The 25,577-nt window shown below is 45.7% G+C and overlaps 1 protein-coding gene and 1 long non-coding RNA gene across 6 annotated transcripts in view; one reads left to right on the forward strand and one right to left on the reverse strand.

Annotated features, from left to right (window-relative positions):
• The first annotated feature begins 282 nt into the window (after positions 1 to 282).
• LOC123863768 (uncharacterized) lies at positions 283 to 24,904 on the forward strand. 2 transcript variants are annotated; one of them, XR_006795640.3, is made up of 4 exons: positions 283 to 626; positions 1,230 to 1,380; positions 6,086 to 6,279; positions 24,693 to 24,904. It is a non-coding gene; the product is annotated as an uncharacterized LOC123863768 (long non-coding RNA). The 2 variants fall into 2 exon arrangements; XR_010410294.1 differs by lacking the exon at positions 24,693 to 24,904 and adding an exon at positions 7,458 to 7,741.
• ZBTB38 (zinc finger and BTB domain containing 38) overlaps positions 11,269 to 25,577 on the reverse strand; it is an 80,358-nt gene continuing 66,049 nt past the window's right edge. For all 4 annotated transcript variants that reach the window (XM_045903656.3, XM_045903653.3, XM_045903655.3 and 1 more), the window contains one exon: positions 11,269 to 18,533. In XM_045903656.3, the coding sequence (XP_045759612.1) occupies positions 14,949 to 18,533 (3,585 nt within the window). In that variant the 3' untranslated portion in view covers positions 11,269 to 14,948. The remainder of the gene's footprint in view (positions 18,534 to 25,577) is intronic.

The following is a 25,577-nucleotide window of genomic DNA, read 5'->3' on the forward strand; positions in this document are numbered from 1 at the left end:
CAAGAAGGCAGTACAGGGATGCCTACGTGGCTCAGTCAGTTGAGTGTCTGCCTTTGACCTGGGCCCTGGGATGGAGCCCTAGGTCAGGCTCCCTGCTTGGCAGAGAGTCCGCTTCTCTCTTCTTCTCCCTCTGCCCCTCCCCACCGCTCATTCTCTCTCTCTCTCAAATAAATAAATACAATCTTAAAAGAAAAAGAAAAAAAAAAGGCAGTAGTCCCCGCACCAGCTTTTCAGCCCCAGGTCGAGCGGGCAGAACAAACCTCTCTTAGAGCATGCCCGGGAATCTTAAGTCTCATTGGCTCTGAGTGGGTCCCAGGCACACTGCTGAGCCAATCGCGGTGACTGCGGAAGTGCAACTGATTGGCTTAGGCCTGGGTCACATGCTTCTTCCTCAGCGCTCTTCCCAGACCGGCGGGCAGCTTCCTTACCTTCGCGTGGGGTTCCCTGCTGCCACCGTGCCCCGGTACCTCCTTCCGGTTTTCCAGGACCGTCGCGTCTCTGCTGCCCAGGGCTGTGAGGTGCAATCCCCTGGCTGCCTGGGCGGAGAACGGGCTACGCATCCCAGTGGCCTGAGAAGTTGGTATTCTCACTTGGCCTCTGAGTTTGGCAGCATCTTCGTATATGAGGTGGGCGCTGTCATATGGCAATTCGATGGTTTTTAGGTGCCCTGCTACTCTCTCCCCCATCCCACAGATGCAGTTTCTTCCCCTCCACCCTTAGTGGACAGATGCGCCCTCGTAGCATCTCTTGCCACTGCAGAACGCTGGCAAGTCGGTCCGAGCTATGCAGCTGTGGTCCACGGCAAGCCCTGGGCCCATAGGTGGCTCCTAAATGCCTCTCATTCTTTGCGGGCAGTCCACAGGCACCTTCTCCCCCCTCCCCCCTCCCCCAACTGGCTTGCACTACTCCATGCCAGACCACAGCCCCTGTCCCTACGTTATAGGCGACTTTCCACGTGTGGTGGGGGTCACCTCCCAGTAATCCAGGCAAGAAGCAGATATAACTAGTTTATGGAATGGGCTACACCTGGTCAGGTACAATCCAGGGTTGAAGCAGCACCTGATGTTCTGTGTCTCAGATTATTGCCTGTCTTATCCCGAGAATTCCCTTCATGTCAAACTAAAGACTCACAGGTTGGGGATGTGAAAGGGTAGGTACTACTGAGAAAAACTGTTGCTAGCATGCACACACTTTGTTACTGCAACACTGACGGTTATTTCCTTCAATAGGCTAAGCAGGGAGCAAGTTCATGGACAGGAGCAAGAAGCGGGGTGGGCACAACCTTATTGGGACAGCCTTCCTGCCTTGGCGGCTGCTAAATCCTAAGCTGGAGCATCAGTGACCTCTGCTGGCAAGACTTTCCCTCTCGTCTGCACAAAGGTGGGAGTCCCTCCATGGTGGGGGTGCGAGTCTGGTTCAGTGTTCTTGAGAGAGAAGCCGGGAGATTGATGCTTATCGAGCAGAGGGAAGACTGGGTTTTCATGCTAAAACTTCTACTAGGGGGTTGGAGGTTACAGCAGGCGGCAATGTAGGCAGAGATCTTACCCTAGCCTCCAGCCGCTTGCTCTCAAACGCTGACAGCTTGTTTACATTACTCGCCTTCCACATATAAACAGGTTTTCTTTTTTTTAACACATATTTTTTCAAAAAGAATGCATTCAAAAACAAGCTTTGCATAAACAAGTTTATAATGTTTCTGAAGAACATGTTTGCAAATTGGCAGGGTGAGGGGAAAACACTGTCAAAGCAAGTTCACTTTTTAATGTGTAGAGAGAGTGTGTGTGTGTGTGTGTGTGTGTGTGTGTGTGGAGGGGGGTGAGACATCCTTTACAAATACCTACCCAAATCACACCCTTTACAGTGCTACATGCCATGTCACCCACAAATCCATGTGAAATGTTGGTGTGGGACAAGGCCTAAGACCTCCTCAAAGCCAGGCAGACCTTTTTACAACTGCCTAGGTATATCTGTCATGGGAGATTTGGGACAGCAAGGTTGGAAGCCATCATGACAGGTCTCGAGGCTCCTGCTGGTGTGGTTACTGATGAAGCAGCTCTAGTCCCTGCAGGACCACATGGTGGGCACTTGAGGACCTCTCCCAGCCCGCCCTGCCTCCTCTGAATGCCGGCTTTGCCCCCAGGGTGAAGCTTCTGCAGCCATCTCCTAACAGGGCTCGGTCCCTTAATCAGAGCTAATTAAATCCAGACTAAACTGACCAAGGGAACCGATGTCTTCAATGGGGGTGTGGGGGGTGGGGGGAAGGCAGGAATCAGATATCCTTTTCCAGAAATTGGCAATTAGCACCCAGGGATGGCAGGCAGTCGGCATCTGAGGGCCACTGCCCATGAGGTCCTGTCGGGCGGGCCAGCATCGTGCACGGCAGCCAGGGAGAGGCAGAGAAGGCTGGGAGCACAGAGAGGACGAATAAAGGAGCAAGAAGGAGCATGAAGGGGGACCTAGAGATGAGGTGAGGGGCTTCCTGGTTCCAACTGTCATCCACTCATTTTAGGTTCTTGTTTCCTTCCCACATCCCATTTTTGTCTAAGCGACAAAAAACCCTGAAGACAGAAGCACTTCTGCTTAGTTTGCATTTAATACAGAGCACAGTGATTCTCATGACTTTTGCTTGAGAAAGCTCAGAATTTGAATTATGTTAGTCCAGACTACCAGGAACCTCAGAACGGAGCCCTGACATCCAGCTTTGCTTAAGGCCAACTGTTCTCTCCATGGCAGTCGAGAAGGTCCTGGCTCAGTTTCCTTGTTCTTGCGCTGAGATGTAGAAATACAGTAACTAGCACCAGGTCCCGTGTTTCCCACCCACCAGCAACCCCTAACCTGATCCGTCAGGTCTGAAGGTGGGGCTGAAGAAAGAGGGAGTGAGAGGAGATTTCTAAAAGAAATTCAAGTGCTTTCACCATCAAAATAGAAAAGGACTCAGCAGGAAAACCCAGAGCTGTCCATCACACTTAGCAGGACAGATGGGGGTTGGTGGGGAAGCCTGGGACAGACCATCACTAATTCTCAAAGTGGACTCTGAACGCTTCCGAGGGGGGAAGCGGGAAGCTCCCCAGGAGGTTCTTCAGAGAAATGAGAGTAGAGGGAGTTTCTGTGAAATAATTAAAGCCTTTTAGTAGGACTCTGGAGATTGGGCCCCATGGTTGTCCCCTCCATTCTCTCAGCCCAGACTTGCACATCCTGGCCAGCTTCCTGTGTGGCCTAGATGTTTCCTCACTTCTCAGGCAGAGGCAGTAGAAAGCTGACAATCCCATTAGTTGTTGCAAACTAAAACTGGCCACTTAGTTCTACTTCTATTGTGGCTGCTGATGCCCCTTCCCGTCCTGGAGAACCTCTTCCCCATCAGGGTGACCAGTCATCCCGGTTTCCCCAAGACTGACCTGGTTTAAGCACTGAAAGTCGCACATCTTGGGAAAACCCTCCTTCCCAGATGCACTGTGATGGTTCGTGACCCTGGAATGGAGAATCACTACTCTCAGGAGATGACTCATGTTTGGGACTGCAGTGCTGATGCTGGAAGTGTAGCTAAATAAGAGGAGGAGCTTGCTGTCCGAGAGCAGACGTGGGATTGAAAAAGGGTGTTGCCAGAGAGCTGTGGGGGGACTGAGGCAAAGGCAAGCCGACGTCTGAGGGTCTGTCTCACAAAACACCTCCGGGGGCGCCTGGGTGGCTCAGTTGGTTAAGCGACTGCCTTCGGCTCAGGTCATGATCCCGGAGTCCTGGGATCGAGTCCCACATCGGGCTCCCGGCTCAGCAGGGAGGCTGCTTCTCCCTCTGACCCTATCCCCTCTCATGCTGCTTCTCTCTCTCTGTCAAATAAATAAATAAACAAAATCTTAAAACAAAACAAAACAAAACAAAACACAAAACACCTCTGGGAAGAAGCTTTAGAAGAGGCTTTGGAACTGCGCATTGAGACCTGCTCATGACGGTGGATAGGGGTGGAGTTGGGGGCGGGGGGGAAGGGATGGACATTTCAATACTGCCAGGAACTGGAACTCAGACATAGTGTGATGAAAAGCCAGACACTCTGGGGAGTGGTGCCAGCCCCCCAAACTTCTATAGGGTTGAAGGCAAGTGATGGAGGCCTATGCAGTTGACCCTTGAACAATGCAGGGATCGGGGTGCTGATTGCCCTGCAGGGTCAGAAATCTGTATAACTTTTGACTCCCCAGAAACTTAGCCCCTAATAGCCTACAGTTGACCAGAATCCTGACTGACAACAGAAACAGCCAGTTAACACGTATGGTGTGTACATATTATATACTGTATTCTTATAATAAAGTAAATGAGAAAAATGTTAAAACCATAAGAAAGAGAAAATATGTTCACAGTACTGTACTGTATTTTTAAAAATCTGCATATAAGTGGATCCACACAGTTCAAACTTATGCTGTTCAAGGGTCAACAGTAGTAGATCATATGTCTAAGCATTTGAAAGCTAGAAATCAGGTGAATAGCTCTTAAATTGAATATGCTCTCTTCTCTTTCTTTGGTAAACACACCTTCATAACCATCTGGGAAGCCAGGTTTGGATTTAGAATTCCCAGGCTCGGGTGTTCCAGATCGGAGGGAGAAGCACAAGAAGAGCTGGGCCCAGGTCCTCCCCTTGTGCCTTTTTACTCTCCACCCTGCTCCCTCCCCTATGCTGGGGGCCTCCGGCTCAGCACATACGGGTCACAGACTCCGTCCCCATCACCTGCAAACACCTGCCCCTTGCCCATCCCTGGGACCAAGGGGAGTGACACTGGCAGGGAAGAGGCCTGAGCAGACCCTGCAAGTGGGTAGAGAATTCTCTGGGTGGTCCTGAGTGTTCAGAGTGGCACAGACTCTGGGTGGGCACCTTACTATTGGCCCTGCAGACTCTGACCCCTGGGGCCGGAGGGGGGGAACCTCTGCAGGAGGGCCAGGGTGGGGCCTTCTTGCTTAGGTGTGGGGATGCTACTGGATGGTGAGGAGTTCCCGGTGGCTGGAATGTTGCCACAGGCAACATGAGCAATAGCGGAGGAGGCGGGTTCCCATCATGATGACGAAAATAGCGGCCCTGAATTTCTCTTTAGGAAGAGAAATGTCAGAAATGATGGGGTCTGACCTGGGAAATGGCCTGCTGCTCTTTCCACTAACCACATTTACCCACATAGTGAGCATGTTCCAGTCAATGGGTGGGACCTGGCCTTTTAGCCCAGTAAAACCAAGAAGCTAGAAATTAACAGTGCCTAAGCTTACAGTGTCTCTGGTCGTCAGATTTGGGGAGAGAAAAGGGCCACTTGGAGGTGAGTCAGCTTCTCTGTGGCAATACCCCATTGCTTCTGTGAAGTGAGTAAACTTTTTGAATTAGAGATGTCATTTCCTTTAGATGTCCTTCCTAATGGAAGATGTTCTTCCATTAGCGGGGCCATGACGTGTCAAAGTAAGCGATGACCCGGACTTTCAGGGCTATGACATGATACAAGGGGCACAGAAGGAGCCTGAAGATCCTGTCTGAGGCCAGTCTACACCTCAGATTCCAACTCCCTGGTCCCAGTCATAGGCTCCCCCCCATATTTGACCATTTGGAGCAGCTGAGTAGAAGTTTCAGATTTTGATTACTTATAAGGAAAAAAAGCAATGCAACCCTTGTCTTGCCCTCCCCGCCACCCCCCCCCCCCCAACACTTACATTTCTATTCTTTCCTGATTGGGTAAAGGCAAGCAAAAGTATAAAGTCTTCCATTTGTCTCAGGCCACACAAGACCCTATTTTCACCCCCAACATAAAAAAAGCCTTGTTTAGATAGTTCTTGAAATTTGACTCAATATTTACCCTCCCCATTTATTTTCATTTAAAATATTTTTATTGACTTGTTTTTAAAGATTTTATTTATTTATTAGAGAGCGAGCGAGAGAGAAACAGCATGAGAGGGGAGAGGGTCAGAGGGAGAAGCGGGCCCCCCCTGAGCCAGGAGCCCGATGCGGGACTCGATCCCGGGACTCCAGGATCATGACCTGAGCCAGAGGCAGTCACTTAACCGACTGAGCCACCCAGGCGTCCTTCCATTTAAAATATTTTTAGAATTTCTTCCTCTCTCCCAGCTCCTTCACAGCTCACTCCAGGAACGCTCTGGTTCTACCACGAATAATGCTGTGCTCTTAACCACCATGGCTTTGCAATGAGAGGGTGTGCTATGCGACTGGGCTTCAGTCCCTTCTGCCTGTCTCAGCAGACTTTGGAACTCAGCTGCCTGGGACGAACTCTGCTTCTCCACATCCCGGCTGTCTGACCTTGGGTAAGTCATCTAGCTCCTCTGTGCCTGGGGTTTCTCATTGGGGATTATCTCTTGTAGAATAGCTTGTCCCTAAAGATGGCCACCATCTATCCCTTCCCTCCCCGGATGTGCCTGCTGCCCACCCCCCCCCCTTGAGAAGTGTAGTCCATTCCTCCACCCCTGACTCTAAGCTGGGCTGGGGCTGCCTGGATGCCCCATGTGTTCAAGGCTTCAGTTGACGCCACCCGGCTACCAACTGTCTACACCGGCATGAGAGGCACGCTCAGCTGATCCCAGTCAGACCCCAAAACCATGTGAGATAATAATACTGGTACAGGGCTGTTTTGAGCCGCCGAGTTTTGTGGCACTGTACGGCACAAGATAACCACATTAAATGTTGATGGGGATGGTCATATCAATGTCTATCTCATGGCACTGAGAGGAGGATTAAATGAGGTAATATTCATTAGATGCTTAGAACAGTGCCTGGTAATACAGGCACCCCTTGGAGATACCGCGGGTTTGGTTCCAGACCACCACAATAAAATGAATAACACAATAAAACAAGGCAAATGAGTTCTTTGGTTTTTCAGTACATGTAAAAGTATGTTTACACTAGACTGGAGTCTACTAAGTGTGCAATAGCATTATGTCTAAAAAACCAATGTACATACCTTCCTTAAAAAATACTTCATCGCCAAAAACATGCTGACCCTCATCTGAGCTTTCAGTGAGTTATAATCACTGATCACAGATTATTATAACAAATATAATAATGAGGAAGTTTAAAATATTGCAAGAATTACCAAAATGTGCCACAGAGATACCAATAGATTTGCTCAATGCAGGGTTGCCACAAACCTTCAATTTGTAAGAAAAAAAGAAAAAAATGCAGTATCTGCAAAGCACAATAAAGTGAAGCACAATAACGTGAGGTCTACCTATGCTAACTGCCACATAAGAACACACCGTCCAAAACAATGACCCAGGGCATTCTGAGGGTATTTGGGTCTCAGGCTAATAAACACACTCATTTTAAGGAAAGCACAACAGTTGTCGTTGTCCCAGTACCCCATCTTCCAGAATATCCCTTAGTCAATGTGGAGTCAGCGGGTGGTGGTAAAAAGCGTGTCCTGAAAACTGACCGGTGTTGGTCCAGTCTCTGAGCCCCTTGGCTTCTCCATGCTCTGTGTCCACAGCTTTTAGATGAAGAAGACAGTAATCACGGCCACCACAACACGACGATGGTGAGAGACAAATAGGAAAATAGTTGTGGAAGAGCTTTGAAGGCCTCCTCCATTTGTGTGTGTCTATCAGACACTGAAGTCCATATTTCCTTAAATTAAACCCAGGCTTTATAGTCCTTGGCTACAACCAAGTCTCTTGCTGATACCCTCAACTCCCTTGCCTCCTCGTCCTTTGTTCTACTGCATATGGTGGAATCCTGGTCTCCTACCTTTCTCTTTCTTCTCTCCTTTTATAGCTAAGCAGCTGCTGCTTCTCCTCTCCTCCTCCTTCTTTTTAAATTTATTTGAGAGACAGAGAGAGCTCAAACAGGGGAAGGGGCAGACCAGGAGGGAGAGGGAGAAGCAGGCCTCCCACTGAGCAAGGAGCCAGATGCAGGATTCAATCCCAGGACCCTGAGTGCAAGTCAGATGCTTAACTGACTGAGCCACCCAGGCGCCCCCTTCATAGCTAAGCTTCTTGAAACCAGAACCCTCGCTCACGGTCTCCCCCTCCACTCCTGCCTCTGACGCCCAGCTTCCACCAGCACCACCACACTGAAACTACTCCAAGATCCCCCAGGTGAGCCACCGAGCAGGCTCATACTAGCTCTTGTGAACCGACTGATGTCTCTCTTCCCAACTCCACGTTCAGTGACATCATGCTGGTAGCTTAAAATCATCTGTGGCGGGAGTCTTTACACGACAGACATTGGCAAGCACTAGGAATCCGGCTTTCCCTCTCTCCAAGGTGATGGTCGTTAACTGTTTACCAGCACATCACTGCCAGTGACCTTCTAGTTGCTGGGTGCAAAAGGGCACTTTCCAGATTTTCTTTAGTCGGCTTTATCTTCACTTGACACCATTGATCATTCTCTCCTTTCTGAGAGGTTCTCCATCTCTGGCCCCCTAGCTGCCACTCCCCCAATTTTCCTCCTATTTCTCCATCTCTTCTCCATGCCAGCCCCTTACAGGCTTTTATTTAATTCATCTTTCCAATATCTGTGTTCTCCGGGATTCTGTCTTCTTTTGCTATACAAGCTTGATGGGAGACATCTTACATTCCCATAGTTTCAACAAATCTGAAACCAAAAGGTTATCCTTGGCCCCTCCCTAGCCTTCACTTCCCCATATCTATCTATCCAACGTCAAGTGCTGCTGATTTTATCTCCGAACTAGCTCTCATTCTCTCCCCTCTTCTCTCATCTTCCCTGCCAATACATACTCCACTCCACTGTCCTCTCCAGTCTGGACCACTGCAGTAGCTTCCTACCTGCTCGATTTCCGGCCACTACTGTCCTCCACGTCGTTCTCTACATTTCAGCCACAGTGACTTTTCACAGGTACAAAACTGATTAAAATACTTCTTCTGGTCTCAACAATTCAACAGCTCTCTGTTGCTCTTAGTAGAAGATCCCAATCCTTAGCAGGACCTGGGGACCCTGCAGGGTCTGGCTTCCGGCCTCCAGTCTCATCTCAGACCCATCCCTCTTGCACTCTGGCCACCACTGGCTTCCAGTGCACTGTGTTCCCTCTAGAAGCAGACTTTTGTACATGCTGTTCCCTCTACCTGGAAATTCACTCCTCTTTCAATTCTTATTCCTTGTTCCGATCTCACTCAAAAGGTACTTCCTCAAGGAACTTCCTGACTAGCACCTCCTCTTTGTAGCACTTATGTAGATGTGTTTTGTGTGCCCCACTAGATCATAAGCTCCAGGGATAATCTGTTTTGCCTGCTCTTGTAGTCCCAGCATCTAGCTCAAATAGGTTTTGAAGGAATGAAACATGCCTTTCAGCTTCATACCTGAAGTCAGTCCCCTCTTGCAAACTGCTGGTGACTCCATCCTTCCATTGCTCAGGCCCAAGACGTGGAGTCGTCTTTGATGCCTCTGTTTTTCTCACCTCCTGGGACCTAAACCACCCGTAAATCCCATCAGATCTACCTTCAAAGTATATCCAATATGTCAGCCAGACAGCATGTGCCTCCTGATGGAAGAACATAACTTAGGAAGCTGTCTTGCTAAATTCCCAGGCCATGAGAAACTCTTCAGGACAAACAACATAATGTCTTCAGAAATATATTGCAAGGGGGGAAACAAAGAGAGTCTCTTCACTGACCTGCAGTCTCCGCACTGCACTGGAGTGCGAGTCATCCTTTAAACACATTAGATCATGTCCTGTCTGTTGAAGCCTTCCCATGGCCTCTCATGTTGCTTCTAGGACCTAGCTCTGAACTTCCCTCCTAGCACTCAGCTGCTCCTCTGCTCCCCCATCATCTGTCAGTGTCAGAAGTACAAATTCTCTGGCAAGGCCCATGAGGCCCTGGTGATGTGGCCTCTATGTGCGTCTCCTGGCTCACCACCCAAACCCCAGGTTTGCATAGCAATCTGCCCTCACCCATGCTCCTTTGTTTTAGCCACTCTACCTGGGCCTGCCCGCACTAGGAAGCTCCCAGGCTCCCTCAGCCCTAGCTCGGAGCCATCTCTCTCATAACCCAACACAATCCAATCTGCTTCCGAGCTCCCAGGAGCTCAGAGTTTTGTTTTGTCATCATGGCTTGCCTCATCAGTCTCCTTCCCCAGATCCAGCTCCTTGAAGGCTCAGGCTACCTCTTCTACCTCTATAGCCCTGGGCACAACACCCGAGACTCAAAATTAAACATATTTTGAATGAGTGAACGAAAATTCTACATAAATTAGCATTGTTACATCTTTTAAGTCTCTGTATACCAAAGTTTCCTGTAACAGGAATAACATCCTTACCCCTACCTATAATTACACAGAAGTCATAGCTCTTAAAATTGTTGGGGAAAAAAGTGCTCTTGACTTCTCAGCAAAACATTCTTTTTTTAAAAAAGTATATTTTATTTGAGAGAGAGTGTGAGCATGAGCAGGGGGCGAGGCAGAGGCAGAGGGGGAAGGAGACTCCCCACTGAGCAGGGAGACCCTGATGACATGAGGCTCCATCCCAGGACCCTGAGATCATGACCTGAGCTGAAGTCAGACGCTTAACCAACTGAGCCACCCAGGCGCCCCTCAGCAAAAGATTCTAAATAAACAGAATTGAGGTCTTGGATGTCAAGAATGAAATAATAATTAAAAAAAAATCTTTAAAAGTGTAATCATACTTCTGTTATAACCAGTTCTTCCATTAGTTGTCTAAATTTGGAGAGTCCACTGAGGCCTGACTTGCCTGTCCACTGAGCACCTTACTTGAAGAGTCAGCATCAAGGGGCGAATACTGGGGAGGGAGAGTGGGGACAAGGGGGGGTTCCTCTCTCCAGAAGGGAGATCAATAGCCCACCAGGATTTGGGGAAGAGGAAGGTGAAGAGTTCTCACATATGGAGGAAACTGCCTCTGCAAAGAGCACCTGATGGAGACAGAGGGCGTGGAACCAAATCAGTTGATGGGAGCCAATGAGAAAAGAGGAAGGTGAGCAACAGGAATAAGAAGACCCAAAGTAATTCATACAATACGTACAAATAGGACTGCCTTGCATGATTTGTTTTGATGATTTTAATCCAGTTACTTTCTCAACTGTTACAAATTTTTTCAATATTGAATCTGTTGTTTTGCTCGATCAAGGACGTTAGTTTCAACAGCCAGCAGTTATCAAAGTTTTGGTTTGGATCTGGTTTGGATTACCCTTCCAATACAAAATTGGTGCTACCGGCCAGCCACGAGGAGGACCGGAAGTCTGAGTTATTTTCCCTGTGTTGCTGATGGATTGCGCGGCGTGAGCCACTGGCACTCCCTTCCACGTGACCTACCGCGACCTACTGCGACCGACTGCATGCATCTGAAGGTGACGAGTCAAGGTTAGGGGTATGGTCTGTGATGATGGAACACAGTTTTTTCTTTGGGTGAGAAATTACTAGCTTAGAACAGCATTAAATGATAATTTTACTCCATATTCTTGGGGAAAAGTGCACAGGTTTTTAAAAAATGGTTTTATAGGGCAATATCCCAACATCGAGGAGAAAGCCAAACGCCCCAAGTGTTGAGGCGTGAGGACAAAAGGCAGGGGTGTGCCAGGGAGAGCTGAGGCCAGTACAGCCTCCTGAAAGTTGGCACAGGGGGCAGCCACTGTCCTAGAGCTGCCTGCCCTCCTCGCGCCCCTTTTCCTACTCTCCGCTCAGTTTCCAGGAAGCAGTTTCCTCTAAGGTGCTGAGAAGAAACGAAGACATGGGCTCTGAAGTCACGAAGCCCTGGGTTGGAATCCTGGCTCTGTCTGGCTGTGGGATCTTCTCAAAGTCGCTATAAAATGTGGATAGTGAGGATGACTTCCCAGGCTTGTCGGGAAAGACCCGAATGAAACGGCCCAGGGGAAGAACAGTGCCAAACACCTGGTACCAAGTGGAATTTGTCTCCTGGGGCAGAGACACTTCCAGGGCTCTCGGATTCCACACGCCAAGGTCAGGCCTATCCAAAGCACCGAGTGATAAGAAGACTTCCAGCTCTCTTATTCTACCTTTTTTTTTTTTTTTTAAATGTATATTCCGTTTGGGTCCTAATAAGCATGTAAGTAGGTATCATGGAATGCAAACAAGTAAGGAAACAGAAATATATTAAGTGAATGATATGTGAAACAAGGCTGTGACTCACAAAGAGGAAACTGCTGCTTGGCTGCACAAAAGAATTAACATTAAAACATTTAAGAGACTTAACATAGGAATAAGCTATTTTAATCAAGCAAAACCAAATCTGTATTCATTATTTCTAAAAATAAAATTAGACTTTTCCAACCCTTAACATCTGCATTTAATAATATCTTCTAACCAAAATACAGATGCTAAAACGGCAAATTACAATATATCTTGTACAGCATACAGTATGTTCACTGTTTACACCTACTTTAATTCTAGTTGGTCGTTATGTACTCAATGCATACTTAAACATCACTCATGATAAAGTTTTCACAATTAACAAAAAAAATGTGACAAGGCTGTCTTAAAACGGCTCTGCTATAAATTGTATAGAATATACAGAATTACAAAGTCAAGTATTTTTTTATCAAAATATACACCCCTCCCTGAAACTAACACAAGCTATCAACATTTTAAACGAATAATACAATTATAGAAAATATTTGCAAAATTATTTTTTCATGTATAAATATTCTGCCATATTTACTTTGGTCTAGAATTATCAGCATACAAGTCCACTTAAAAAATTTCCACATGTAAGGGCTGGGAGACATCACTACATGTAATAATTTTATATTTAGAGTTACCCCAAATCAAAATGACTGAAATACACAGTAATTCTCTTTGATTAATAATCCTAATTGAGATAAAACAAATTAGTAGATCACAGAATTGCCTATTCATTATTCTAATTATCAATTCAGAAATGATTTTCATAAGCCCTTTGTGACTATCTCTTTGAACAAAACCCAAATGAATAATGCAGGTATACATATATACAATGTATTAAAATAAGGTTGAATTTGCTTGCATTTTCCCATTTTCCTCTATTACATAATACTGTATGTAAGTGAAAGTAGATGAACAAAAGATAAATGCAGATGCAGTACTGGGGTTACTTAACAGCAAAATACTACTATATAAAAAGGTCAGCTCTGATCATGTCCTTCTCTGGGTGTTTAAACGTTTTCTTGCCCACCCAAATCCACATTAAGTCTTCTTCGTGGAGGTATCACAATACTTGGAGAGAGGAACTGGAGTCCTTTGAACTACTTCTTCATAATGGTGACCTTGCAACCTTGGATAACCTTGGGCTTCCATCTATCAAATCCCATGAACATGAATGGCTGTAGGTCACCCTTAAACCAGGTTCCGGATTCTGTTCACACTGCTGATCAAAGGGTAGGAATGTTTTCTCTCTCCCTCCTATCCTGGCAGTTTAAATATAAGAATGATGAGTTCCAGCTTCCCAGAACCTAGTCCACATGCCCTACAGGGCAACTGGACTTTGATGGCAATGCTGATGGTGTGGGTCAGCATAAAAGAAAATGAGAAAACTTAAGTGGGTTTTTAGCAAGGGAGCTAGATGTCTGCAAACATGAAGACAAGGCATCTGGCTTTGGGGATAGGTTTCTGAGTCATGTAAGTAAGTGATGGAATCTTACCACTCCACATTCTATCTCCCCACCCCACCCCCAAAAAGCAAAGCTTCTGTTTGAGGCAAGGAAGGTCATCGCCTCCTCTTGCCCACTCAAGTCATTAATGGGTGAGGTGGGAGGTGTGTTTCTGATGTCCTTTTGTTTCATACTAGTTAGTGTACACTTGTGGGCTGCATAATCTCCAAGAAGGCTAACGATCATAGGGATTAGGCTTTCTGTCACGTTCAAGTGCCTGGGAATTCACCACCATACGCATTCTTTGCACTAAATCTCCTGGACACTCCTTCAGTGGAATGGGAGGTGTCAGGTTTTACGTAAACCCTTGGGACTGATTAAGTCTGTCTGAAATAGACCCCCATATCCATGGCCTTGTGATGGATGGAAGACTGCAGGGAGTTTCAGAAGAATTTGACCCTTCTTTATTTTCTGAGGTGAGGCCACTGCAAAGTAATATACAGCACAGGTAATCACAGAAAAGTTCTGGGAGGGCTCTCCCCCACAGATAAGGCATGACCTATGTTTTCTGTGACTGGAGTAGACCAGTTCTAGTAATAGCTCAGCCGTAACTTCAAGGGAACGGCATTCCATTTAAAAGCATACAATATGCTCTTAAATCAGATTCAAGATGCTTTCTACCGATTTTTCCATCAGTCCTCATTATTTGCAGATCTATTGCTCATCATCATAATTCTCTACAGGGGACATGGACAGTTAAAAGTCATAGTGATTTATATATGTATTTTACAAGGTTTGTGTTGCAGAAAAGTAGTTCTAGATAATGAATGTCCTACTTAGGTTACTCAATTTCACACATATTTTCAGCTATAATATTAAATATTTTATATATATCCACTAATTTAAACAATTTTTAATAGCACAGAAGCCGGATGGGAAAAATGACTGTCATAGCTCATTTACCTTCTAACATATTTATGAAGATGATGTTTTCATGATATCTGACCCTCGTTTTCTCCAGTGGACTAAAGACAGCTCAGCAGCCAGTTCCTATCAGCACTTACTAGAAAGTTTTAAATTAGGCTAACATTAGCCTCCCCTCCCACCCCCCCACTGGCAGAAATACCACAGCTAAGAACTTCATAAACTTCCACAAGATACTTGGGATACTGGAGGATTCGGCTATTTTGTAATGAAGTTAATGCTAAAACCCAAAGTAGGTATTAGGATCCTTTTTTCTGGAATTTTCACAAATGAGATTTTCTTTTTTTACATTTCACTCCTTCATGACTGTTGCGTGAACAAAACTTAAAAAAAAAAAAAAAAACACAGAAGAAAACAGCTAACTAAAAAAACAAAAACAAAAAAACCCCCAAACAACAAACCCACCAACTTATATTTTTGAAGACTTTTCTAAGTATCGCCACTCAAAGGACATTTTCAACAATGGTTTGTACGTTATCCTTTTGGTCACTGTCTTCTGAGTCATTGACATGTGGGTTCTCCAGGGGGTTTGAGTTCTCCTGGCACATGTCACCTTCTACTTTCTCCCGCTGACTTGGACTTTTGAATAAGTGTTTCTTCTGGTGCATTCCAAGGGCAGCAGCTGTTTTGCAAATTTTGGGGCACTGGAAGCAGGCATAGCCCTTCCCGTCATGCTCCCAAATGTGCCTCTGCTCGTGATTCCTTTTTGTGGAAAGGTACAAAAAGCTCTGAAAGCAGAACTGACAGTGGTAACGCTTTTCGCCCGTGTGGATCCTTTCGTGGATCTTGAGGGTCTCGTTCAGCGTGAATGCCTTGTTGCAGTACTGACAGATGAACTCCTTCACGCCCAGGTGGATGCGTTCGTGTTTCTGCAAGTTTCCCTGCACCGAAAAGCACCGCCCACAGGTCTTGCACTGGTACGGCTTCTCTCCGGTGTGACACCTCATGTGCATCTTGAGGGTGGACGGGCTCTGGAACTGCTTGGCACAGAACTCGCAGGCGTACGGCCTCGCAGTGAGATGCCGGTGGGGCCTCCCTTGATTCGCCGCCCCCGAGGCTTTGTCTCCATCACAGAGTTCACACTGCAGCTTGGGCATCTCCTTATTTTCTTCTTCCTCGAAGGCCTTCTCCTGGGGAGCCTTCCCCACGGCACAGTCCAGTTCTGCTGGGTATCTGCACTTACTGCTTGGGCTCCTGTTTTCATGCTCTTTCTTCCAGTTGGCCTTCCTCATTTTTCTCAGCTGTCTGGATTTCTTTTTGGGTTTGTAGTTGTAGTAAGGACGCCAGGGCTTGTCGGTGGAATCCTGGTCACTGGCGTCGTCAAACATTTCGTTCATTTCCACACACTCGGACTGGCAGAGCCCGAGGGGGCTGGCTCTGTTGGTTTCCGGGTCACTCTCCTGTGGCAAAGCCTCCTCCTCCATCGGGTACTTGGGTCTTCTTCCTCTTTTATAGAACAGCTTAGATCCTAGGATGTGCCTTTTCACGATGGCTTCGTTTCCGATTTTCACCGTTATCTGGCACAGGGGCGCGACGTTGCTGTTTGTAGAGGTTCCAGGCAGAGCGGGCTTTGCAATGTAGGTTTCGATTTTACTGGTTTCTTTGACATTTGTGGTTTTGCTCAGCGACCCTCCAGGATCAGCCACGTACTTGGACTCGTCTGCTACCTCTGCCTTGTTACACAGCACGGTTTTCTTTTTCTCCTTGATGCTCTTAGGCCTGCTGACCACTCTGCTCACTTTATCGGGCTCAGGTCTGCTGTCGTCTTTCAGGGCCTGACTGACAGCTGGGTCTGAAGGGGCTCGGTGGTTGCTGCTGGCCACGGCGGCCACGGCCGTGCTGTGCATTATCACCGATGAGAACTGGCTACTGTGCACAATGACCGAGGGTGCTGAGCCACCGTAGCTGATCACAGAGGCTGCGTGTTCACTGCCGTTACTCAGAGATGAAACAGGTACATCCCCTCCCGGCAGGTCAGAGCTGCCGGCATTCTCCGTGGAAGAAACAGACACCTCGGCGGAATAAAAGTGATTGTCGAGGTCCACTTTCAACGTTTCCTCTCCCCATTTGGTCCCCTCTGCGTTCTGTACGTTGGCAGAAGTGGGTACCTCCTGACGTGCAGACGTTTCCAAGGGGATGGCGGGACTGTTGGTCAAGGTGTTTACGCGGTCCTGGAAATTCAGTGTTGGTAACTCAGAGCTGTGTGGATTCTGAATAACATAGGGGCCAGCTGCAGAGTCATTCATCTGACTGTTCTCTCGGGCATTTTCATAGGAAGAATTTCGGTAGCTTTTATAAGGAGCCCTCTTGCATTTCATAGGCAGCAGCCTGTAAAGTTTATATGGATAGACGCTAGGCTTCAGGCCTCCATTGGCTGTTTTTTTACTGATGGAAAGTCTATGATCTATGGCATGGAAAGACTTCTGATGGTTCTTGAGAATATAGTAGGTCATGAAAGTTTCAAGGCAGAAAATGCACTGATAGCGCCTTTCTCCTGTGTGCCAAATTTCATGTCTTGTCCTGTACTCGGCCAGTGCAAATACTTTGTTGCAGTAATGGCAAGGATAGGTTCTTCTCCACGAGTGAACATTTGCATGCCTTCGGAGGCTGGACAAAGTCACATAACTCCGTTTGCATACAACACAGCTGTAGAGCATCTGCCCGTTCACAAATTTAACCATGTGGTCCGTTTCTGGCAAGGTGCTTCCGGTACTGGAAAAGTCACCGATCCTGTTTTCAGACAACAGAGGTTCTGGACCCGTGAATGAGCTACCATTCTGTCCAATGGTAGGATAGTTTTCTAAAAAGCGCTGGTTTCCTCCAGGAACAGGCATGTGGCTGGACCGCATACAAATCTGCTCGTGCCGATCCAGCCTGTTCAGAGTGCTGAACTGCTTGTTGCAGTACTTGCACACCAAAGGCTCCTGGGTTGGCTTGTGAAGCTGCATGTGGGCACTGAGCAGGGCGCTACTGTCAAAGGATTTGGAACAACAGCTACAATTGTAAACGAGAGGCGGGACCTCTGCCGCCGGTGGCCCAGGAACGTCCGAGGATTTATTTGCATCTTCCTTGGAAAAACGGACATCTCCTTCGTTGTTGGGAGATTTCGAACGAGGCAGGACTGCAGCTGGCTGTGGGCTTCTTTCCTGATGAACCTCTAAGCTGGTTACCGGAGGGGGTGGTATATTGTCCGTAGCTGAGTCAGAATCCGGGGGTATGGACACTGTCTTTGGCTTTCGGCATGTTTTCGGTTTTGCTGCCAGAGCCTCACAATTTTCTTTCCCTGTCTTACCAGGGGAGCTGCTGTCATGTTCACGGGCAGGCTGATTTCTGTAGGCCTCGGCCACGGAAGAAACGGCATATGAGTGCTCCGCTAGGGTGCGGACGGGCTCCGCCTCGTGACACACGTCGGCCCTCTCCAGGCAGAGGCTAGCGGTTCTCATGGAGTCAGAGACCTTTTTGAAACTTGCCCTCAAGTCCAGTGGAGAAAACATGTTATTACTATTTTCTGTCTCAATGATGGAAAATGCATTGGTGATCCTTGGCCCGTTGGTGATAGCAGGCTCTTCGTGCCTTTTTTCATTTTTTTCTTCTTTAACCACTCCCTTTTCGGTAATGCAGAATACATAGGGACCAGGGGAATTTGAGAAGTTGCGATCAGTAAGATCTTCCAAGAAGGATATCCCCAGCTTTTTTCCTGCAGCTGCAAGATCGGTGACTGTTTCCTGTCTCTTGACGACAACTGTGGAGCTGTAGATGTAATTAAGGATTTCTGTAAACACTTCAGCTTTGAGATCATCCAGTTCCAGGACATGGCTGGAAATACAGATCGCATGGCTCCAAAAGATATTTTTGAAATAAAGGCTTGAAGCAGCTAGGACATTGCTGTGTGCTTTAAATTTGGTGTCTTCCACAATAATTGTGACATCACACAAAATGCCCCGAATGCGCTGCTCATTTAAGATGGAGAGCACTGTGTCACTGTGCAAGTCGTCCTTGAGGTCCCTGGAAAGGGACATGACTGTCATCTGAAACGAGAGGAGACAGATGATCAGAGACCCTGCCACAAGTAGTTTCTTTCTTAAGTAAGCTCTATGCCCAAAGTGAGGCTCAAACTCACGACCCCTCAAGAGCTGCGTGCCCTACCGACTGAGCCAGCCAGGCACCCCAACAAGTAGTTTCTTTATTTCTAGACAATTTTCAACACTTTTGAAACACTTTTTTTTTGGTACGAAAATACAGGTTTTTATCTCATTCTGCTGTTACTTGCAAGACTTGGAGTCAACATTAGAAGCTAAATCTTGATCTCGCCCCAGCCTGTTTCTCATACCATCGCTAATAGTTGTTATAGTTGGAAATCCTCCCAGAACTCTTTCTCCAAAGCTGTAGCTATATATACACGTCCAAATTTGGGAGGAGGAGGGTTTCTCCCCACAAATGTTTAGGGTCTCTTCGTCACTCAAGACTGCTGCACTGAATTCCTAGAGCTGAGTAATGCTATGGTCCTGCTACAACCTCCTATTTTCACAGATAATCCTGATGATCTGATCCAAACATCATTTATGAAGCAGGAAGAAGATTTTTTTTTAAGTTTTCCCTAAGTAAGCAGTACCTGTATATAAAGGTATTGCCTGCTCAGAGAAGAAGAACTGGAGAAGCCGTTCCTAATTGGTGGCTCTGAAAGGTCCCTGGATGGGAAGCCTCAGTCTGCATGACCAAGTCTGACCACCAGGGGTGCCCTGCCTCTCTGCGCTACTGGCCCTTACTCGTTCTTTCTCTGATTTCCCTTTCAGGATAGCCAAGGTAGATTAAGGGTTTTCAAAAACAACTCTGTGAGGTACTGAAGGCACACAAAAAAGAAACAACACACAAAACCAGGAAAGTATGCCTCTGAGTCTAGTGCTATCTCACTGTGGTTTTGATTTGCAGACATCTCTACAAGATCTTGATTTCAATTCCTTCGAATACATACCCAGAAGTGGGGTTGCTGGCTCATACAGTAGTTCTGTGGAGGAATCTCCATACTGTTTTCCATAGTGGGAATTTACATTCCCACCAACAGTGCACAAGGGCTCCCTTTTCTCCAACCCTTCGTTATCTCTTACCTTTTTGGATTTTAGCCATTCTAACAGGTGTGAGGTGGTATCTCATTGTGGTTTTGATTTGCATTTCCCTGATGATGAGTGATGTTGAGCATCTTTTCATGTGTCTGTCGACCACCTGTATGTCTTCTTTGGAAAAATGTCTATTCAGGTCCTCTGCCCATTTGTTAATTGGATTATTTGTGGTTTTTGGGTGTTGAATTGTATAAATTCTTATATATTTTGGATATTAACCCCTTATTAGATATATCTTTTGCAAATATCTTCTCCCGTTTGGTAGGTTACCTTTTTGTTTTGCTGATGGTTTCCTTTGCTGTGTGAAAGCCTTTTATTTTGGTGAGTCCCAACAGTTGAGTTTTGCTTTTGTTTCCCTTGCCTGAGACATATCTAGAAAAATGTTTCTATGGCTGATGGCAAAGAAATTACTGCTTGTGCTCTCTTCTAGGATTTTTATGGTGTCAGGTCTCACATTTAGGTCTTTAATCCATTTTGAGTTTATTTTTGTGTGTGGTGTAAAAAAGTGGTCCAGCTTCATTCTTTCACATGTAGCCAACCAGTTTTCCCAGCATGAGTAATTCCACTACTGGGTATTTACCCAAAGAAAATGAAAACACTAATTTGGAAAGATATACGCACCCCTATGTTTATGGCAGCATTATTTACAATAGCCAAGATATGGAAGCAGTCCACATGTCCACTGATAGATGAATGGATAAAGTAGATGTGATACACATACACACTGAAACACACACACAGGAATATTACTCAGCCATAAAAAAGAATGTTGCCATTGACCTAAAGGGTATGATGCCAAGTGAAATAAGTCAGAGGAAACAAATGCCATATGATTTTTACTCACATGTGGAATTTAAGAAATAAAACAAGTGAACAAAGGAAAAAAAAAAAGAGACAAAAAAAACCAGACTCTTAAGTACAGAGAGGAAACTGATGGTTACCAGGGGGAGGTGGGTGGGAGGAGGGGTGAACTAGATAAAGGGGATCAAGCATACATTTATCGTGATGAGCACTGAGCAATGTACAGAACTGCTGAATCAGGGCGCCTGGGTGGCTCAGTCGTTAAGCGTCTGCCTTCGGCTCAGGTCATGGTCCCAGGGTCCTGGGATCAAGCCCCGCATTGGGCTCCCTGCTGGGCGGGAAGCCTGCTTCCCCTTCTCCCACTCCCCCTGCTTGTGTTCCCTCTCTCGCTGTGTCTCTCTCTCTGTCAAATAAATAAAATCTTAAAAAAAAAAAAAAAAAGAACTGTTGAATCATTATATACCTGAAACTAATATAACACTATGTTAGTTGTATTTCAATAAAAAAATACTGAGTCTAGTCACAGGTTCCTAAATTAGCACAATTTAAAGGCACAGTGGCTCTTGTTCTGATTCAAGGATCTTATCTCTGTTCTTCCCAGAGCCTAATTCTTGTTATTCTTTTTATATATTTTATACCATAAGCCTGGGATGGCCAGAACCTACCAATTAATATTTTAATGAGGGATAGAATATTATATAAAAAATACATGGTCTGTAGGGATCTAAGACACAAAAATTAAAACTTAACCTTACTGCGTGCACTGCGTGCGATGTATTTTGTCCTCTTCCATTGTCTCTCATTTAAAAAATGTTAACAGCAACTCACTAAACTAATGTCACTGTACACTAACAGATCAGTCCTGCAGTTAAAACCAAAAACCTCCCTCTGGTCTAAAGGCCATACTGACTAGCTATTCATCCAGCCTCTCTCTCTCTTTAGATGTCCAGAAAGCAGCAGAGCTTGAAGATACTTCTTTAGCTCCCAGGGGCAAGGTCTTCCTAGCCCTGGAGTCCCACCTTTAACCCATGGCATTCATTCAGTTGTGGAGAGACCAGATGGCCACTTATGAATTTCTTTTTACCCTTTTCTAAAGCTATTATAAGTTGTGCCCATTATGTTATTTAGTGTCCTTTATACTTTAGGATCCATTTGATTAATTCTTTGATCTCTTCTAGCCATAGGAAAACTACATTACTACTAACAAATTCTTCTATTCCCAAGACAAGGAAGCTTAGAACTGTCATCATCGCCTGTTGTAGCCATAGTTAGCCTGGGTTTCTGGTGTGACTATGGTTTCATTTTCTTTATTTAACCTTAGTTCTTCTACTCTTGTTTACCCTTCCTTTAAATTGTAATTGTTCTTGAATCTTTCCTAGAAGTGTGAGGGATTAAGTCTATGAATAAAAATGGAATTAAATGAACTGGAATCTACGGCTTCCTCTATGCCCCTGAAGGAGAGGGGGCCACCCTGAGCAGACAGCGGGACTCTATCCTTCACTGGTTATAGATCAATGACATATTTGGCTGATGCTTCTTTTGCCTCCCTTGGGGTCTCTGCCCTGAGCCCCTGTAGAATCTACTTTCTCTCCTGACTCATTTATTCTCATCCTGTTTGGCTTTTCTGAAGCCCATACATTATTCCAATTCTTTACCCAGCCTGACTGGGTAGTCTCAGATCTGGCAAAACATGTACTATGGTTTTAAACGGTGGTTTCCATCTTGGCTTAGTTCCATGCTGACACCTATTTTGTCCTTCCACCTCAAAACTACTGCTTCTTCTGAAACATCCCAGTTCACAGCACTCTGAAACTCCCACAGGCCCCACCTCCACATGGGGCATGCGGTATTTCCCATCAAGCTGATACTCCGAGGTGTTTGATGATAGGCCCCACCCACTTCTGTAGGATGGCATGATTCTTCACTTAGATTGCTCAGGTAGGATGGTTAGTAAAAGGCTAACTGTTAAAATCTAAGAATATCTTAATCATACAGGAGTTAGAATAACACATATAATAGGAAGTATCATTATATATGTCATTAACACATCCTCCTAACTTTGGAATATCCAAGTATGACACTGTTCAAAAGGGGGACTATCTACCATCGTGTGGCAGGAATCCTTTTAAAATCATAGTGACTGTGCAGCACTTCGATTTGCCTTCTTGGCACATACATAAAAACTTTGTTCTTGTGTCAATTTTACCCAGCACATACGTTAATACCTAACATGGTCAGACACAGGGCTCAGGGCTGGAGATACTGAAGCATGTGAGGCAAGTCTTTGTCCTCAAGGAGCTCAGAGTCTAGGAGAAGAAAGAGAACTGTCAACTAATAATTGGAATCCACGATGGTAGGCCTTATACTAAAGGTATGTACAAAGTGTTAAAGGATGAAATGCCAACTTATTATTTATAGGGGCCCTGGAAAGCTTGACATCAATCAACTGGGGGGACACCTGGGTGGCTCAGTCGTTAAGCGTCTGCCTTCCTCTCAGGTCATGATCCCAGGGTCCTGGGATCGAGTCCCACATCGGGCTCCCCGCTCCGTGGGAAGCCTGCTTTTCCCTCTCCCTCTCCCCCTCCCCCTGCTCATGTTCCCTCTCTCGCTATCTCTCTGTCAAATAAATAAATAAAATCTTTAAAAAAAAAAAAAAAAAGTAAAACTAGGATGTGGGAAAGGCATTCTTTTTTTTTTAAATTTTTTAAAATTTTTATTTATTTATTTTTTTAAAGATTTTATTTATTTGAGAAAGAGAGAATGAGAGAGACAGAGAGCACATGAGAGGGGGAAGGGTCAGAGGGAGAAGCAGGATCCCCGCCTAGCAGGGAGCCCGATGCGGGACTTGATCCCAGGACTCCAGGATCATGACCTGAGCCGAAGGCAGTCGCTTAACCAACTGAGCCACCCAGGCGCCCCTGGGAAAGGCATTCTAAGCAGAAGGAACACCGTAGGCAAAGCAAACACAAAATGTTTTTTTTAAGCAGGCCCCACACCCAGTGTGGAGCCCAACACAGGGCTTAAACTCATGACCCTGAGATCAAGACCCGAGCTGAGATCAGGAGTCAGACACTTAAGCAACTGAGCCACTCAGGCACCCCAAGTAGTTTTTATTAACCAGCTAGAACCAGGCCCGGGGCGGCTGACAATAAAACCCCATTGCCATAAAAGAAATAAAAATTCTGCCTTCAAAGTTTTGTGGTGTAGCAAGGGAAGTAAGACGTGTTTATGAAACGCTGCATAACAAAGACATGTGCAGGATCATGCAGGCAGGCAGGCAGGCTGGTCAGGAGAACACAGTGGGAGTTCTGGGGAGCAGCTGGGGAGTGGGAGCGAGGGAAGGCACAGGGAGTAGCTCAGCAAAGCTCTTTAGGAGGAAACGCCGTCTACTGGATCTTGAGGGCAGAATTTAGCTCTGCAGATATAAACAAAGGGAGGAAAGAGAATTTCACTCACAAAGAGGCACAGAGTTTCATGCCCTCAAGAAGTTTAGAATCCAAGAGTCAGTGTAAGAGTGTAAAACAACAAGCCCCAATCTGCACAAGCAGGCTAGAAAAGCAGTGAAAGTTGCTGAAGGTGCACCTTAACGTCTCTCAGACTCCAGCACCCACCTTTCGAGCTTACCAGTGCCTGCCACGTGGACTGCCCCCCCCCCCCGGCTGTAGTCACCTGATCAGTTCAGAAGCTGCTATAACTATAAGCCACATCCTACATGTCCAAAGGGCAACACAGAAATGAGTCTGAAGTCTGTAGACCAGAGGACCACAGGCAAATCTGGTTCCCGCAGGTTTTGTCTGGCCAACCTGGTCTTTGGAACCATGTTTCTGAAAAACTGGGCTGATGTCGAAAAGAGTAAGATTTAACATAAAAATCAATATATCTTTTCTTGAACAATAAGAAGAGTGGGCAACAGTGGTTGCTGCCTGCCTGGCAAGAAGGACTGGGCGCCTAGTAGCTGTGCCCCCTCATCACGGTCACCTATAGTCACACGCTGCTGGCCCAGGCACTTACCACCAAGTGGCTTCTCTCTGTCACATGACCAGCCTGGCCCCTTCAGCTGGCCTCCTTTGTTGCGACTGATAAGAACATTCCGTGAAATAACATTAGACCCACAGATCTTATCAGACATACTTAACTTTAAAGATATCTCCAAAATTAAAATTAAGACTTAATAAATGAGCTTTTGTGTGTTGGCAGTCATCCTCAGCAAAAATAGTAGTCTGGACTTAAAAAAGTTAAAGTGACCTCCTCTACTTGATTTCTTTACAGAGAATAACTTAATACTGAAGCTTTAGGAGTTCCTGCCAATGGAAAGCCCACGGAAGACCTCAGAAAAATAAATATAAGACGGGAAGATGAGATTTAATTTATGTGTAACTTTCTAAATGTTTTCTAAAAAGCAAGTTTCATGCAATAAATTCACTATTCTCAGTAATATTACCAAGATGGAATAGATAAACATGAAAAAGGCTAATAAAAATGTCACAGATGCAAAAATTTTGGTGGGCCTACATTTCTTTTAAAATAATTTGTAAATAGATAACTGTGGTCATCTGACTTATGTTACTATTTTCCTGAGTTTGTATTTAAGCTATAAATAGCCTTTAACATATACCTTCTAAATACATAAATATACATATGCATATATTCATATGTATGTACAAATAAATGTGTGACTTTATTATAAATATATGAGCGTATGCTATATAAAAATGTTTACATAGTCATACACTTATTTATAAATATATATACATATATATATAAAAATATATGGTGAACACATAATTCAGCATCTAAAACAGGACACTTGAGAGAGAAAACAGATGCAACTAATAACTATGCCAGAGAAACAGGTATATATTGGTCCAGTATCTGGGGAAATAGGATGAATGGTCATCCTCTATTTATTTATATATATACACATATACATAAATATATATACACACATATATAAATTTTTTTAAAATTTTTATTTATTTATTTGACAGACAGAGAGACAGCGAGAGAGGGAACACAAGCAGGGGGAGTGGGAGAGGGAGAAGCAGGCTTCCCGCTGAGCAGGGAGCCCAACATGGGGCTCGATCCCAGGACCCTAGGATCACGATGTGAGCCGAAGGCAGACGCTTAATGACTGAGCCACCCAGGTGCCCCTAT

Source organism: Mirounga angustirostris, unplaced genomic scaffold (assembly GCF_029215605.1).
Source record: "Mirounga angustirostris isolate CCGP_5_RB_7025 unplaced genomic scaffold, mMirAng1.0.hap1 SCAF_1, whole genome shotgun sequence".
Taxonomy (NCBI): Eukaryota; Metazoa; Chordata; class Mammalia; order Carnivora; family Phocidae; genus Mirounga; species Mirounga angustirostris.